This window comes from Grus americana, chromosome 16 (assembly GCF_028858705.1).
Source record: "Grus americana isolate bGruAme1 chromosome 16, bGruAme1.mat, whole genome shotgun sequence".
Classification (NCBI taxonomy): Eukaryota; Metazoa; Chordata; class Aves; order Gruiformes; family Gruidae; genus Grus; species Grus americana.
In genome coordinates this window covers 11386553-11405303 of record NC_072867.1, presented here as the reverse complement: position 1 = coordinate 11405303, position 18751 = coordinate 11386553, and the positions used below count along the sequence as shown (strand labels likewise).

General features: G+C 39.9%; 1 protein-coding gene across 6 annotated transcripts in view; it reads left to right on the top strand.

The window, feature by feature from the left end:
* Window positions 1–18751, top strand: part of ADGRD1 (adhesion G protein-coupled receptor D1) — a 160250-nt gene that overhangs the window by 79131 nt on the left and 62368 nt on the right. For all 6 annotated transcript variants that reach the window (XM_054844772.1, XM_054844768.1, XM_054844771.1 and 3 more), the window contains 2 exons: window positions 7250–7323; window positions 9265–9388. In XM_054844772.1, the coding sequence (XP_054700747.1) occupies window positions 7250–7323; window positions 9265–9388 (198 nt within the window). The remainder of the gene's footprint in view (window positions 1–7249; window positions 7324–9264; window positions 9389–18751) is intronic.

Below are 18751 nucleotides of genomic sequence, written 5' to 3'. Positions count from 1 at the left end.
GTTAGGGGAGAACAGCCCCGAGGGACTCGGTGTTTACAGCCTCTCAATGTCAGCATATGCAATGTCTACTTCAGGTAGGCCTACCATTGACAACAATGATAGATTTCCTTTTATTTATTCATTTGCCAGTCTGAAAAACTCTTCCTGAGCCCTGATAGTCAAGCTGGGTTTCTTCTTCTGTCTGGTGTGAAGTTCTGGTAGCTCTGAGTGTGTGCCAGATGGGAAGGGAGACGGCAAAAGCAGAAAAGCTGCTCTGCAGGGCTTTGAATTACACTAAAACAAAATAAGGTCTTTTAAGCAATGAGTAACTGCTTCAAGACAGGCACCTTGAGTGAAATAACTTGCATTTTAAATTACCTGATTTAAATTAGATCTCTTTGGAATCAGACTGCAATCATTAATTTTGGAGAGGTAATATCTAGTTGGAGGTTATGCCCTGAGTCATTTGGAGGCAATGTGGAGTGTCCCAACAAGTTTGATGACCCTGGCTCTGCGTAAACAATCCTATCAATAACACGCAGGAAAGAAACTAGCTTTCTCTTGCGCTCTCATTTGAATTGACCTGCTAAAACTCTGAGTGAGACGTGTCCCAGGTGTTTCAGTATCAGTGACTTCACTTTGCACTCCTTAGTCCCTCCTTAGATGTCTAAATCTCGTGCAGGTTTAGAGGGCTGTGTACATATAAATTTTTTTCTTACATATGGGTATAATTGTGTAACTGTAAGGACATATCATAAACCAGCTGACTGCTATATTGCTAATTACTTAAATGAGACTATTTCTAGAGAAAGAATATTATTATTTTCACTTTGTCATTCTTTGGAACAGAACTGTGCTTTAAGGGACACGAGAAATAATTTTTCACTTAAGCATTAAGGCAGCTTTTCGTATAGATCATCAGTTCAATCCTGTGTTTATTAATGCTCACGTAAGGAAAGCCTGCCATGCTGAGTCCCATTTCTCACTTACTGGCATTTAAAATTTTTAAACATCAAATATTTACTGATGTAACTTGGTTGCTGCCCAAATTGAATTTCAAAGGTCCTTATCCTGCAGTTTCTATTTGTGCATGCCTTCCATTGAAGTTAGCTCCGTGCATCTGTAATGAAAATGAACCTTCTTCTTTCTGTGGCTATTCTTCAGCCTTTCTGTGCTTTCCATTTATTACCATGATTTACAACAATATTGTGAGTATTATTAATCCAGATTGCAGTCAATGGGAGTTTGGCATGGTTTTACGCTGCAGTATTGCATCTTAAATAGTTTTGGCTTCCAAGCTGAAAGAATTTGGCATGCAACTGCTTGTCACTGCCCAGCGTTAACAAATACATACAAAACACTCATCATGCCCATATGCACCCAGGCCAAAGAGAAAGAAAAAGGGAAGAAATATACTGATCCATTTTTGAGATCTTTTAAACTGAGGCATGTATGAAAGCATAGTCCATAGAGGATACATGGCTTAGTGAGGCTGAGCAAGGTACTTTGTGCTCAGAAGTTCCTGAGTCCAGGCCTCAGCTCTCACCCACTGATGCTGTGCTGTGTTAACTGCCTGCGGGATCTACGTGAATGTAACATCTATGTTAAGGTGGGAATATTTTAGCTGTAAAAATAAAGAAAAGCCTTTTGGGAGATGTGCATGTGTGTTTAGGGAGATTATAATTTTAACTCAATGGTTGCAGTCAGTTTCCATTGCCAAAATTGCAGCTTTCCTCGAGTAGTTTGGAGAAAAAAAAAAGACTTTTATGCTTGTCAGCACCCAAAACCAGAGAGCGAGCTATTACTCTTTTAACCTTGTCATCACATTGCACCTACAGTACATTCAGCAATCACTGCCCCAGCTTTTCTAGGTGCCATGAAGCCTGACTGTGCTATAAACAGGTAAATCAAAGTGGATCAAAGAGACAAGCTGAAGAAAGATGAGCACCAAGTAATAGATTCAGTTTCTGCAGATCATAAGCAACTGTTTTACAGATGCACAGTGCCTGACAGCCCACACAGAGGTCTGCAAGTGGTCAGATGTTGGATGAAGCTGTTGGATGTTTGGTGCTGTAAGAAAGATGGGATCATGTTAAAAAGATGGCATTTTCATTTAAAGGGATGTGGACTTGCTAGTCTAAGAAAAATAGCAAGATCTTCTGATGCTGTACACATTCAGAAGTAATCAAATTTTTTTTTGCTATGCAAAATAATTAAAAAAAAAAAAAGGACAACTTCCCTATCCATTCCCTCCTCCTTTTCTTTCTCTCTATATAAAAATGCTATCTAGTAGAGCCGCCAAGATATTTTTCAGTCTGTTGCTCATGGGTTTTTTCATTATTTTTTTTGTTCTCACACTGCTTGCCCAATACAGCAGCTGTTAAATGGAGAACTCTGAGAACTGGGGAAGGCTATTGGTGTAGCATTTGATTAACAATATTTTTGCAGGAAATTGATACGTTGACTATTTTTAACCTCAGGCAAAGGAAGGATCAAACCCAATCCATATTCAATTACATATGGGAGCCTTTTTTAATTTCAGATGACTTTATAGCCTCTGATATGTCACTGTTTCTTTCGTTTATATTGTTGTCTGTCACAGTCTTCCACCCTTTGTGATATCACGGGATTTTTTTTTAACTGTATGATCGTACCAGTAAGAAATGTATTCAGCGAGCTTTCATGTTGACCCTGGGAGCCTACAGTGTTTTTCTCATTGCTTCAGTAACTGTGTGTTGGCATAGCTCTGTTGACAACAGTGGAACAGCTAAAGGCCTGGTTTTTATGCATAACACACTGTAATTCGCTATTCATAAGTTATATTCATTTTTGTACAATTTGTAACATTTTTTTTTTCATTTCAGATGCTAGTTACATCTTAGGGTGAATCAGTGAAACAGACTCTAAATTAAAATAGTTGGGTGATCTAAGCCCAAGGTCTGTTGCAAAGCAGTTTTCTCACAGCTTGGAAGAAAACGTAGCTGCTGTAGAAATAGGTGATTATTCTTTCTCTTTTTGTCTGTCTGTCTTTTTCCAGGGAACTGAGTAGATGAATGTACCTTAAAGTTTTAGTTTTCTAGGTAATTAGGGGAAGTAGATCATATAAGGTGGAAAGGAAAGTCAATAAACCCTGTAGTCCAGGATAGGTCACGCTAACAGGATGTTACTGTGAGGACAGGAAATCCTTATATTAGAAGCATCATTTTAGTCTCTAATTTAAACCATAAACCAGAATCAAAAATGGTCATACACCTGTAAGAATATTTCAGTGGAGCTGTGAACTGCAGAAAAGACAAAAGCATACTGACAAGAGGCTTGTTTGTCTTAGTGCCTTTTCTTGCCACCTTCAAAATAATCCATGCTGTTCTTGGAGGTTGAGAAGACAAGGCTTCAAAATCTCTGAATTAGACAAAATGCTGTATTTTGCAAACAGAGACGAGTGAACTCCAAACTGAACTTCATAGGGTAAATTATTATCTGCTTTGGATGAGAGGAAGTCCAACACCCAACACATTGGGATTGGAGCTACTGAGTTTGGATCAATGGCAGATCTGACCCACAGATTTGTCCTTCTTGGAGAAAAATACATATTCAATTAGAAGGTGCACACCCTCCTCCCTTGGTGGCCACCACTGTGTAGCTAAATATTTGCTTTTAAATTCAGGGGAGGAGAAACAAGCTAATCGCGTAAAAGTTCACCCCACCCTCTGCTTGTCTTCTCTCCTTGGCAAGCCTTCCCAGCAGCAGCTGGCTGACTGTTTTTCTTCTGCAATTGTGTTCATGACAGTTCCTGCAACTAGGTTTTCCTGAAGGTTTCCAGCAGTCCTTTCAGCCCTCTACTCCCCTTTTCTGGCCTCTGCACCCACTAACCATGGCCTTGTGCCTAGTTCCCAGCAGTGTAAGTACCGTACCCCCACCGCACATCCATGTATATCCTCTACATGCTCTCAACACGTGCAATGGGTTTCTGTGGTTTGCTTGTAAGTGTGACTAATTTACCGAGTCAGTGGTCAGTGCAAGGGATGCTGAACAGCCGTGATATAAACAGAGACACTCCTTCCTCAAGATACCTGCTCCATTAGACAGACATAGAGTTTGCACTGTTTCTTAGTGACACGAGGCTGCTTTCCTCTTCCAATGTAATTCTTTTTTGAAGAAGCTGCACGTACCCCTCTCCATGCAGAGGACTGATATAAAGAACCTGGATTAGGGAGAACTGATGCACAGGCTCTGGGTTACTCAGTGCGCTGGTACTTTCCCTCTCCACACTACTGAGAGCTGCACAAACTGTCCTTTCGCAGGCTTTTATAAACACTCAAGTGACTTAATCTTTTAGTGTAAAAGCCTATTTGTATATTAAGCTTTCTGTTATCAATGTCATTAAATCAATATCCTCAGTGCTACAGGATCCGAGTCACATATAAGCTGTCACACACAGTTTAACTTAAGAAATGCAGTATTGACATACAGTCAGTTTGTTTTTCACAGATTAGAGGGTACTTTGAAGTAGAGTTGTTGAAGATCAGAGAGGGTTTATTCCTCATTGTAGCCAGTTTCTTATATGTTGGGGGGCTTTCTATTCTAATGACAGTTTTGTTGCAGAACTTCAATGAAGTCTGAGAAGATGAGTATTTTATACAGTTGTCATAAATAGCACTGAAAAGCCTTGTGAGGCCTGTCGTATGTGTTAAAACATGGGACATATTCTTTAAGAGAAGTAAATAGGCAAATTGGTATGGACCCTTCTTTATACACATTATTTATCTGTTCTTTCTCCACGTGGTTACGCACACAGTTCTGGTCAGCTCAGAGACTGTATAGCCTCACTTGGTGTAGTTCTTTGTCTAATGAATGACATCTGTGTTTAGAGTTAAAGATGGAGAAAACCAATAATTTGTCCCTTGCCAGAGATACTTAACTGAGAGTAAAACATACATCTGGGATTTATTTGTGTAAAAAGATACACAACTGAAGTACTATGTCTTCTTCCAACCTGACCCTGCGGTACTCTTTCCATTTAGTGTATTAAGAATCAAGATTTATCTAGAGATATCTTACAAATCAGAAATGACAGTTATTGTACGATCTTAGCTGTTATTACAGTGCATCTTTCTCTCTTTTTTTTTTTTTAAGTTGCTGTTTGTCTGTCATACAAGTGAAGTAATTTGTAATACAAACTGACTATGGATTCTTTCAATTGCTTACTTCAGGAAAGCTGTAGACACGATGGACATAACATTATACAGCATAATGGCAAGCATTATGCTACATGCCCTTGCTGCTGGTAAAACAGAATGAACTCTGCCAACAAAACTCTAAATTAACTGGAGTTGCAGAAGGCAGTTTTCCAGCCGTGGGTTACGGCTCATTAGTCTTCTGCAGTTTCTGAACTAGTGCTCTTCAGGAATACTCTGAGCAGCAAGAGGTGGGATTAAGGGAAGGGAGCAGTTTCTGAAAGACACTCCATATTTCACGGGTGGTTTGTGATTTGGAAGGTGTGCAGGACCCCTGCTGTTGTTAAAGGTGAGGCTCGTGGTGGGGTACTTTCTGAAAGGAGCGGGAAGTTCAGATTTGATGGATCTAGCAGGGAACATACCAGTTGCATCCTGAGGCCTTGCACGGGGCCTTTGCAGGGCAGCTGGTGATGGGGAAGGTCTTTCACAGATGAGGAAGGACTTCTCTGTATTAATTAATGTCAAATACTTGGTTTTACTACCTATCTCTCACCACAGCTGGAAAGAAAGTGGCATGAGCAGATTGGGGGTTATACCAGATATTTCCTGGTGATAAGGGACATCAGTCTTGTCCCATTACCACTTTCTAGTGTGGCACACTTGTGAGAGTGTGAGGTTTTTACCATTTGCTTTGCTCCCCTCGTGGAAAAAGGCTACAGGATGTCACCAGAGTCAAAGGGGAACATAGAGACCCTCGGCAGATAAGTGGCAGTCTTTCCTCTTCACAAAGCTCTGCTTCTGTGAGTACCTGACCTGCAGTCTCAGCTTTTCTATGATGAAGGCTTAGGGAAAACAGGGTGAGTCAAAGAACTAGAAATTTTTCTGGGGATGTTGCTCAAGAAGATAAGAAAATTCCATTTATGTTATCCAGAGATGTGAGTTAAGAAGTAAATGGCCTTATCTACAGCATAGCTCCTTGAAGCGTGTGGAAATCCAGTATGAGTGTGTGAATGTCCTGGGTTAGGCAGAAATGCTTTATTATCGCTAGTAAGGAGGGAACTGTGCTACCTTGTGCCTGACACTCGTTGTTGGACTTGTGGGAGAGGAGAAGGAAAATTGCATCAGGGACTTCTTGTACTTGGTTGAGTTTCAGCATGATCAGCTGGTGGGGGTTTTTTCCTTCCTTCTCTAAAACAAGGAAAGCAATACTTGGTTATCTTTTGACTTGACAGCAGAATTGTGTTGCAATAATCCAAAGGTTGTTAATTCACAAGTGATTGGTTTATGTTGAAGACTCTTGTAATTAAAAAAATGCCTTAAGGTAGGGTCTAACACAATGAGGACTTTTGGGATTTACGTATTAGAAAGGGTTGAACAGATCCTGGAAATGCTCTAGTTTGCATATAACAAGCTATCACTCCAATATAATTTGAATTATTTTGTCCTGAAACTGGTGTAACAGAGTGGAGAATGGGGTCTCAAAGCTTCCAGAATAGAGGAGATTGAGTTAGTGGCAAAATCTGCTTATGGAAGATAGACACGATGTCATTATAATGCTAAGGTGTGTTAAAATAAAATCTTGAATTATGGCATTGCTCTTTAAGTTTGATTGTATGTTTTAAAATAATCACTACTGTGGAAAGAAAATGTCTGTGAGTTGGTCATTGCAATGCACATATTTCAGTGTTATTAATCCTAAAATGTGAGATTTTTATTACCCAATGAGAACAAAACCCAGCGAAGCCAAATATATGCTGAAGAATAACTCTCCAGTCCTGCAAAAATTAACACATATATTTGTGTTTATATACAATAAATAATCCTGGTTTGCTATTTACTTAAAAGAGACACAGATTTCTCACTCAGTGACATGACTTTAATCCCAGTGTGTAAAATTAAGACTGAATACCAGCCTTTACATATTTGGAGTTTGTGTTAAAGCTACGAAGGCTGACAAAATTTGCTTTTGGTTATGGTGTGTTAATCTAGAATAAGTCTATTGAAGTTGTTATAACAATGAGAGTTTAAAGTTGTTGAATAGTGGAATTTAGTCCTTTTTAAACATTCCTTCAGGGTTTATATTTTCTTTCTTGCAGACTCCCAAACAATACAGCCAAGCACTAAATAAGAGTAACAGAGTTCATCTTTACTGTGCATTTCTGGACTATAGGTATGTTACATAATTTCAAATTCTTTAACTTGGTTTAATTAAATTACACTTAGCTTGTAATGCTATTTATTGCCTATATTCTTCTTGTTCTCTTTCATTCATGGAAATAGTTAAAGAAATAGAGCCACTGGTTTACAAAAACCACAATCTGATAGTGACTTCTTACCACAAATAGGAGACTTGTTATTCACAGACCCTGTGTTAGGTAGGTAGTTGAGAGACTGAAAAATTTTGGAATCAAAACTGCAGACTGGTACAAATCATGCTTATCTTGGTTTATGAGTATGTCCACTTGGGCAGATGTTTGGATGTTTTAAGATGGCAAACCTCCAGCAGAGCCATTGTTTTCACTGGATCTATGCCTATGTCACAATATCATGTGAGATCAGTATTTCAGAGCTGTGAATTTTGGCCAATGTATGGAATGGAGAAATATTATGCCTCTGAAGGCAAATTAGAAAAAAAAGAGAAATAAATATCACCTTAAATTTCACTCTGAAAATAGGAACTATGGAAAAGCAGTAGCTAATATTTTTTTTTAGCTCTGAATGTATTTCATCTGTTTTTGATTCTAAACATGCTGCTATAACTGAATTAATTGAGAAAGAATACAAATAGTGAATTTTTAATTTCATGGAGATTAACAGTTTTTGAGCCATAATGGTATAAGCCTAATTGGTGTACCAATGGCCCACAATGCTGTGATCCCTCCTATCCAGCATGCACGTGGGAAGGTCACTGTAATTGTTTTATTGAAGTTTTGTTTCAAGTATGTTGAACTGTCCCAGCTGTTGGCAGTTACTCGTTGTTATGGTCACTCACAAATTACAATAAATTAGAAACAGATTTTACTGAAGTGAATTAATATGGTTGGGGCATTCTTCCCGTACTGTTTTCCATTGGGGCTTGGGTCCTTGAGGCTTTGCCTCAGGACAGAAACTGATATATGAAATCTGTCCTTCCAAATGAGGTTTATTTGTATCAAGATGCTCTTATTCCCTAGTGCATGTTAGTTAAAGAATAAGCAATTGGTTTCTGACCTATGACAAACTCTCTCTGAGAACTCAAGGAGGTCCCAAAGGACAGAAGAAGGGTGAGGTAATAACTATCTTTAAAATAAGCACCAAGAAAAATACAGATCACTCAGTCTAGCTTCAGGACCCAGCATAATATCAAAAGTAATAAACGGTTAAGCAGCAGGCAGTTTGGGTGGGTGACCTCTGGTGCCTGAGCCCATGGAGCCCCCACAGATGTGTGCCTGTGGCTTCTATGTCCCCACTCCACTGCAGGGCTGTGATAGCCCAGGGGTTTCTGGGTTTCCCTGGCTCCAGGAAAAAGCAAACTCAAGAGGATCACTTTTCTGCACAGCCCTGGGACCAGGCCACACAGCCAGCCCAGCCATATCCTCGGTGCAGCAGGAGCTGCTCTTGCTACCCCTAAGAATGAAGCGACAAAAACCAGTTGACATGGATGGGTCACTAGAAATCATGCTCACTCTGTCTGAATTACTTTGACAGGATGAATGGGACAGTGGATGAAGGGAGAAGCAGCAGATACTATACATTGACTTTTTTGACTTTTGCAAGATTATTGACTTGTTTGATATTATAGTTCTCAGAACATAGAGATTTGTGACTAAGTGAAATGCCATAAATGGGTTGCACAATATAGAGAAAAAATGGAGTTACTCATTGGTTATAAAACTGGGAAGAAGTCTCTAGAGGTGTTCACGTAGGGGTCTGATCTGGGCCCTGTTCTGGTCAATATTTTCCTTAACTATTTTCATGATGGAATTGAGAAGACACTAGCAGTGTTTGTGAATGCTCCAACCTGAGATGACTTTCAAACCTTTTTATCTCCTGTATAGTACAATGCATGTCAAATTAGCCTGCATAAGATGCATTTTGATAGAGATTATATTCCATTTTTTGTGCTTTGCAGCAATGGAACTGGTGTTTGGTCTAATGAAGGTTGTGCGCGTGAGAGTGGGGACCTCAACTACTCAGTGTGTCTTTGTAACCACCTCACTAACTTCGCCATTCTGATGCAAGTGGTGCCTCTGAAGGTGAGATTAAGCAAAGGGGTCAATGTGTCTGCTAAAAACGAAGCATAAATACATCAGTTGCATCCTCACACAATGTCAGTAAGTGACTGGAACTGGGCTCATTTTTGCCCAACTCAGACTTATTCCACATCTTGCTTTCTGGGATGATGTTTTAATACTTCTTGATTATGTTTTTAAAACTTTTGGGAACTGAAATGGAGCATGAAATGAAACACCTCTGTGGTAGGTGGGAATTCTCTTTACTATATTCTCACCCTTTTGGCATGATTTCTTAAAGTGCTAGGCAGGAAAAGCACTAGAGGACATTGTACAGATGACTCTGGCTTTTCTGATTAATTTTCAAGACAGAGACAGCTGAGATGTGGCTGTTTAATACTTTTAGTAACTAGACTTGTGGAATATGAACAGCCGAGCTTGCACTCCATGTGAAGCAAGCTCTGCTGCCAGCTGGCCCCTGCCATTGTCTCTGCCAGCTTTCCAAGTGCCTCCCCGCTGCTGTTTCTTCACCTTGTTGCCAAGCAGGGGCCTGTGTAGAAGGAGCATGAGAAAGAAAATGATGCTTTAGAGTTGAGAGTGAACCCCTTATGTATAGTTTTCTCTATGCTCACTTCCTTTGTCCAGAGTTACCAAATAAGCCTCTTTTCAGCGGGAATACGACACTTTTCCTGTTTACCCAGGACCTTATGCTTTCGATTCGTACTCATCACTGGTTTCAGATGAAGCTTTGATGGCAAATACGTTGCTCTCCTCACTAGATATGTTCTTCTCTTCATGATACCTTGTGATGCCTTGAGATTTCCTCAGAGATGGAGCAGAGTGTTTGCTCCTTGCAGGTGAAGTGGTGGTTTGTTCCTGCTGAAGGACTCCCTCTCCAAAACTCAGCACCAGGCAAGGTCAACCCCCTCCTGGGTCTTAGCAGACAGACAGCACCGCCATGAGCATGAGAAATATGTTTTTACTGCTTTATTTGTGCTACTGTCAGGGAGGATCCAATGGAGATAGTGATGAAGGCCTGCTCCGGACAAACCTCAGTTAATAAAAAATGAATGTGTAATATAAATAATTTACAAGCCGTACATTTAAAGAAATGTATACTAATTGTCTGTCAAATTTATACTCTGGCACATTCTCAACTTTCTACAGACACCATCCTTATAATATAAATTAACAGACTGAAGAAGAGCTTTAGTAGGACAGTAGGAGTCCGACTGTCACATTTATCACTGTGTGCTGCTAACAAGCACAGTGTCCTCTGTAGTGCAGCTACAGGGGTTTTGTCAGCTCTGTTGGCGTGAACACATTGACTATATGGCCATGTCTCAGGCTCCTGTTAATTGGTTTGAATGATGGGTTTGCTCTTCTTTTAGGCAGTAGCTTTGCCAAGACAGCTACTGCTGCAGCATGGGCTGCATGTGCTCGTGAGGGTGGCACAGAGGTTCCTGCAGATAAAAGTCAGCTTGTGGTGTAAGGGAACCCTGATCAGGGTTATACCACTGAGCAGCACCAAAGTCTTTTCAAGGAATGAATGGTCCCAGACTGCTATTAGGAGTTACTGATTCAGCAACACTGTGAGCACAACTACTCACCTGGTAATCCTGCTTAGACAGCGTAATGTCGAAGTCAGGGTCACAGTTTAGAACAAGGTGGTCTGCTATCCAAAGAGCTTAATTAATACCCACAGCCCTTTGTGTTAGTCGAACCATCCAAAGACGGGTGGTAGCTTGCTCAGGTCACCCAGTTTTTATCTAACCATTCTTATCTTTATTACTTGTAAAGCACCAGATGAGCCCAGCTGGTTTCCAAGTATCATTTTACTAGGAACTCTTCGTACTGATAATAAAATGCAGCTTTGCCTGAAGAGCTTCCCATCTTGTGAGACAAAAGTAGCATGGGAGAAATGCGCTATTATTAACCCTGTTTTAAAAAGCAGTATACAGGGCTTAGGAATAGTTAGGGTTATTTTTTTAAATGAAACTTAATTCCCATGATTTTCTGTTGTATTTTGACCCCTTATACCTAAAATCCCATTTCTGAACAGAAAAAAAGAAGGGAATTTATAAATTTGTGGCAGGAAAACTGAAATGCTAAAAGGTGAGAAGAGTATTTCCAGTATAGAGTCCGTATGTTCCTAGTGCAAATCCATGAGAATTTGAAATGCTTGCTGCAGATTTCAATGGAAGATTGTGGAGGCTAGGTAGAAAACATACATTCATTTCTAACCTCTGAAAGTTCACCTAAAAATCATTTTGGCAGAATTTATAAATGCATTGTAGCATGGAGAAATTTGGGTTCAGTGGTCAGCAGAGCAATGAACTTGAACTATGCCTTGACACGGCTGCTTTGTCCAGGCCTCCCATCACCTGCACAACCTTGATGTCAGAGCAAGGTGGCAATGAGAGTGGGCCCGTGTGGAGGCTCGGGCAGTGCTGCCACTAACGAGCCAATGAAGGGTGCCATCCCGTCAATGTGCTTTAATTCCACTTCCTCTGGTTTGGCTATTATGTAGTTCCTCTCCCATTGTTCATCAGAAAATCTCATCCCAAATCTTTGACCGAGACATACCAAAGGCTATTTAAATTAAATATAAAGAAATTGACTGTTTAGGATTATCTTGTGGTACTAATTTTTTTAACCAGTGAAAAAATTAGGTATCTTCATTGCGTAATTGGCATGAAGTTAAGATTTGGGCAAATAAGCTTCCTGGCTTTTGAGCTATATAAGCAGACTGTGCTCAGTTACAAATTCCTAAAACATTTGCTAAGTATTTGCTTCACATGCCTAAGCAATAGAGACTACTGAATCAACTAGACAATTGGAAAGTTCTCCCAGGCGTCCTTGGAACCCTGTTAAGAAAATGTTAAAATGCTGTGGATTTTAAACGCATATACATGTTTATTCACCATGTTCTGAAATTCATGAGCCAAGGTTCAAAGGGCCCATATAAATCACTCGTTGGAATTCTAGATTGTCAATGCTCTAAGAAATTCTTGCAATGATGTTATATTCGATCTTGAACTTTTGTATATTTTATTTTTCTTTTCATAAATGGAGTTCACAGATCATATGAGACAAGAAAAAGAGAGGGTGGGAGTATGCAATTGCCCACATTTGAACAGTTCTGTTTATATAGCTATTATATGTCTGTGGCCATATAAATAGAACTAGATGAAATTTTTCCACATGAACGCTATTTTTGACAGAACGTTTATTTTTTGTCTAGATTTTGTTTCTTACAAAAAGGGGTCTGCTTTTCATTAAAAATGTAGATATATTATTGGAAATGGATTGCCTGAAAACTGGAGAGGTTTTCATCAAAAGCTGTATTTTGGTACAAAAAAGTGACTTCATTCTTCATGGGAATTCTACTTTGGGTGCTTCCATTCTCCTATGGAAAGCATCATTTCCCTTTCTCTCCATCGTACTGATAAATGTAGCTCTCAGGGTAGCACAAACAGGCAGACATCCTCTCCGAGGGCACCATAACAGCCTTTAACCTAATAAACCAGTCAGCAGAACAGTAAAACCAGGTACAAATAGTTCTACCACCCCCTGCAGAAAGGCAGGCAGACGCACAGAAAACAATAAAAAAAAGAGAGGGGGATATTGACAATTCTAAAGAGATGTAATACAGACCACTATGTATGCAGCAGCTTCAGACCTGGGAGAACATCCCTAGGGAGAACACTGTTGATGTGGAAATCCATGAACTCTTGAGACCAGTTCAGTGCGATAAGTGTTCTGACTCTGTCAGCTCCTCTTCAAGAGATTGATTTTCTTTTTGCTTACACACACACACCCAAAAAAAAAAAAAAAGAAAGAAAAAGAAAAAGATAAGCTTTCCATTAATCAGACATTGCAGTTTTTTAAAGAGTTTGCTGTTCACCACCAGACAGTACGGCATACTCTCCGAGTTCAAAGTCAAGGTGTCTCTAAGCAACAAATACTGAAAATAAGTGACCCTCCTCAGAAGTAACCTGCCACATAAATACTTGTGGCGAGCATTTCTAATGACCAGAGTGCTGCGCTTGTGTGATAACTATTTGGCAAGGATGGTGACTTTTTCTTCTGAGTTATGCTAAATTCGAGCAAGCATCTCCTTGCTTAACTCTTTCTCTTCGTTCCTTCAGATGGTTAAGTCTAGCTTTTTCCACTTACAGAACAATAGCATGATCCAGACCTTGTCAGCTTTGATGCACTGTGAACCTGCCCCAGTGCCTCCCTTCCTACTAGTACTGGTCCAGCTCATTTTCACGCCTTTACCAATCTCCAGCAGATTTCTATATCTATATCTACACAGCTTGTGTAAATAGATATACAATAAATAGTGCATTTCTTGTGGGCATAAATGCCTTTCTATATCCTCCAGATTCTTTATCATTGCAATTTTATTATAAGGTACAGAATTATGTTAATAATTTATGCATCTGGCTTGGGGAGCAATTATCATGTCTCATGTGGATTTCATTTTGTTTCAGTGAGACATTCATAGGAAAAAAATTGTAGGATATCTTGCATCTGACGATGCTTTTTCTTGAATATTTGAAGTGCTGTGAGATAAGGAATGCTGACAAATTGTTAGATGTTTATGGAGCAGACTGTCAGGTGGGTCTAATTTCCAGGGAGCACAGAAATGCAAGAAGGTTCTTAGGAACAAGCTGCGACTTCTTGATTTTTCTTCTTTATCTTTACTCAAAACAGGTTAGATTGATTCAGTCACTATTCTACTGTATGCCAGCTGGAAGTAATCTCCAGAGACTGAAATATGCTGAGATGAAAAAGCATTTTTATTCCAATATTTCAGAGAAAGAAATTGAAAGAGAGAGGTCACAAAGAAAAATTTTAAATTCTGAAAATTTAACTTAAATGTCACAAAATGAACCTCCGCTCTGATATCTGTGTGCTATAGAGCAATGTGTGAAGAAAAAAGAACTTTGAATGCTGTGAATTAGCTAAAACCGAGCTCAGATTACAAGCGTAGTTGAACACTACTCCAGATTTTATATTAGTTTCAGCAAGAGCTTGAACGCACTAAAGTCTCCGCGGTTGTGAAAGAAGGGTATGAACAATACTGCTGATTAGCTGGAGATACATGTACGCAGTTTAGCTGCTTTCAGTGATGCAGGGGATTAGCGGTTGTAACAAGTTTATTTCAGGAATGAAATAACCATCTTGGAAAAACTTACAACCATGTGGTGCTCAGATGTCGGCCTGGCACTGACCTCTTTGCCTGCTGATGAATTGGCCCATGTGGAATACCAAAATTATTTATGTTTTTATCGCTCTGCTGTCATGTCTGTATCACGGCTGGCCCAAATTCATGCTTGCTTACCAAGATTCATTTATCATCTTGGTTTTAACATGAGAAATTATAGCATTTATTTGGAGTTTTGGAGTTTAGTGATCATCAACTGGTTTAAATGAATAAATAAGTTAATTGAAGGTAAAATGTGACTGAAGATGAGCAGAATGTTCCTGAAGGGACATGTTCAGCACTTGATTGCCTTTGTGAAGTTGCACGGATGTAATTAAGGTCAGCACATGATCAGAATTTGGAAACTCGGTTGAGAAGTCTTTTCACAACTCTGATCAAGTTAGTAAGATTGAGAATTTTACAATTGCATCTCCCAACAAAATGTGTCAGTGGGACGTACAGAATAGTTGTGCAGATATTAACTGATTCATGTACCCCTCCTCTGGGAAACTCATTGCTCTGATCAAGCTTCTCTTTCTGATGGGGGGAAACTGAGGAAGAGCAAAAAAGTCCCTCATAGTACATCATTGCTAAAGCTGCACTCTTGGGGGTTTGTGTCTGTCTGTCTTCTTCCTTGATACACAGAACAGTGTTCCAGGTTTTGCTTCATCTGGTGCAGTCAGAACAAACCCGTACTGCCAGCTGCCCTGCAATGTTATAGTTAGGGAGACAATGGTGCATTAAGATAGCTGCGGTAGGAAAAATAAATAATCCATTTAGTTTGACGTGTTTACACTGCTTCACGTTTTCTTCTTCTGGAGAAAGTCCAAGCAGAGGGCACCCAGGGTGATATGCTTCCTGTGGTGGTTTTCTTGTAGTAGTGCTGTAATATGACCGTCCTCTGCTGTGCCGTGGGCTTGAACCCGGATAGGAACAGCAGAGGATGGGAGATGAGATGTTCCCTTGAGGAGGCATCCTCTGCTGGCACAGAACCTGGGGAGGTTTCAACCTGCAACGCCACCTCCTGCACCCACCTCCCTCCCGCTGGAGGGGAAACGGCTGGTGGAGGGGTCGCGTTCCTGGGGTGGGAGGGACAGATGAAGTCGGGAGGAGAGACGTGAGCGGTGCTCCTCTGGCGCCGTCAGACGAAGGGATGTCACAAGGTGCTTCCTAGACAGCAGGAATCAAACCCAACACGGATTAAGCCACATTTCAAAAGCACTCCAAAGAAAATTCAGACGCTATTATTTTATTTTGGGCAGCTTTACTTCCTCTCATCAGTCAGTGGGGCCCTATGCTCCTGCCAGGAAACATGCCAGCCATCTGGCAGTTTTTATTTTTATAGTGATCCAACAACTACAAAGCATGCCAGGCTATTTGTACCATCTGCCACATAAATGTCATTTCAGCAAAAGGATGGTGGACACCTGGGGACCCAGAGTTCAAAACTCCTTTTAAAGGGGAAATCATTGTATCCCACAGCAAAAGAGTTTGAGGTTTGGGTCCCCCTCCCCCAAGTGACCAATGCAGGACACAACTGTAAAATTTATGGCTCCCAAACCATTCTCTGAAATTGTCTTTTTCCCCCTGTTTTTCCCTCTTTCTGTCTTTTCCAACTGTGAGGGTATAAAAACGTCTGCTATAAAGTTCACATGTGGATGGACATTTCCAGCAAACTAATAGTGTTGTACAATCTGTGGTAGAAATTGTTCAGGTTTTTACACACATTTTCTGCATTTCTGAAGCTAGAAATGACTTCGTTTTTCATGTCGTTTGTAGCTCTTGTTCCATAATTCAGAAGGGAGGATCAATTAATATAGTTCAAGCTGCTCACCAATGGGCTTGAAAGCAGAGAGGTGTTTATAAAGGGGAACATATTTAAAAAGTCTGATCTTGCAGCTGGAGCTGTAGAGACAACCCTAAGCATCTTTAGGGAGTCCAGGATTTTGAAAAGGCTTGGGGATTTGTCTGTGAGGTTCTGTCTACAAGAGGAAAGACATCCCAATTTTCTTCTTTGGGACAATATGTGTGTTTTTATTTTATTTTTCACTGTTATAGCTGAGTTTGACAGCAAGTTTTGACAAGTGCATCTATTCATGTTTATAAAGACTGTTTTGAAAATGTCCTAATATTGTGAAATGTCTTAAAAATATGGGGGGATAGGTGTGTAATTTATAAGTTTGGAGCATTGTTTTCCTAAATCTAATATTGCAGTTATTAATCAAACATTGCATTTAGGGGGCATTAAAATAGCAGTCTGAAATTTTTTTTCTTAAATTTTTCAGCCAGATAAGGCTAGGATTATATATACTAATAGGACAATGAAGTGGAAGTAATGTGACATTCTCCAATTTCTGCTGTTTTGTAATTTTATCATAATTACTTTTCTCAGCATGTTTTTCATTGCTGGGAACACAAAAAGAATAATGTCTTAGTCCAGTAATTTTTCTTTTGTGTTGCATATTTAAAAATTGGATAGGCATTGCAATTTTTTGGGTCCTGTTTATTACCATTGACAGTTTATTTAACTGAAGAGATCTCTACAGACAGTTTAGACAGCCCTTACCCATCAGATGAACAAAGATAAATCAGCCTATGTGTTTATTCTAGCATTGCTTTGTAAACTTCCTTTGCTCTTTCTCACTCTCTTCACTTTCCCCTCCATTTTATTGCAGTGAGTGTTGTCCCCATGGAGTAACACATCTCACTGATGTGTTCGCAGTATGATTGTGCATCATATTTCTTTTGTCCTTACTATGCTCATCCTCATCTTTCTTGAAAATTGAGCACTGATCTTCATTTTTAACTCAGAGCCATTGTTCATTCTTTTGCTATTCCATTCCTGTGCCAGTACAGCTCTGCTAATTTTGATGGGAGGAAATAGGAGACTTTCTGGTTCTGTCCTTAATCCCATAGAATTACATGGAAAAACTTGGACTCGTGCTGCAGGATACTAAACCCCTCAAATTCCTTAGAGAATTGTTTGGCAGTTACTAAATTTCACTCAGCAGAGGAGAACAAAAAATGATTTTTTTATTTTGGAAAACACAAATATTTAAGAGTACTATAATGGTCAAAAGAACTCTTTTGTTTGAGGAGCATGAAACAAGACTCTATTTTAATCAGAATACTTAACAAAATAACATAGACTTCCTTTCTATGGTGAAAATGAAAGCACTGAGCCATTTGGCAGCTGGGTCTTCTTGCTGACTAAAGGATTTCCCCATGCAGTATAAAAATGTTATGATTCTGCACCTTTATCCATCACTGTTCTCTGTTGAATATCTTTAAATTTAGCCATTCTGTACTGTTGAGTTCAGTCTGTCTCCTGCATTGCCCTTTTTATGCCCTTTCTCCCCAAAGTGTGGTGTAGAGGAAATTCAGGGCTGGGTACCTGGAGACTCTTGGCTGCGGTGCAAGCCACAGCTAGCCGCAGTCCTGAATCGTAATGGATGCTTCTGAATCAAAGCCCAAGCCTGGGATAAGGGAGGTAGACATACTAATTTTCATTGAATTTTACTGGGAGCTGGGTATTTAATTATCCTCAACTGCTCTGAAAAATCTCAGACTCAGAGTCTGGTAAGAGACCACCGTTTCTCTGCCTGCAAGAGTCTGCTGGACCCACGCTGGGTTTTATTCTCCTCGTAGCCCTCTCTGATGGACTTCAGTTTGGCTGTTAATTGGAGAACAGGATGAGTCTGCTCTTGCTGGAACAGAAGGTAGAGAACAGATGTACAAGTCTTAGGTGTATGGGCAAAAGTAGCTCCTTCAGTTTCACAGAGGATGATCTGCTGTAAATACGGCATTTAACATTTCTTGGGAAACACTGCAAGTCTTAGGACGGAAATGAAGGCAGAAAAAACACGCTGCGTTGTGTTACACAAACAGAGAAATGAGGAAGAACTTGCAAATATCTGCTTTTCTGATCCCCAAACTTTATTATAATTTGGTACCACTGCCATGCTTCCTTCAGGCTTCATTTGAACTAAAACCTTGCTGTGTGCGATTTGTAATGAGCAGATTACCTACTGTTTGATGACATCTTGCCCAGAACTCCTTTAAAAGACAACGCGGGCTTTTAAAAATACTAATTAATACCTTGGCAGAGATATTTGGAAAATTCTAAAGTATTCTTGTCGCAGTGAAAAGTTTTAAATAAGCAGCCACCAGGC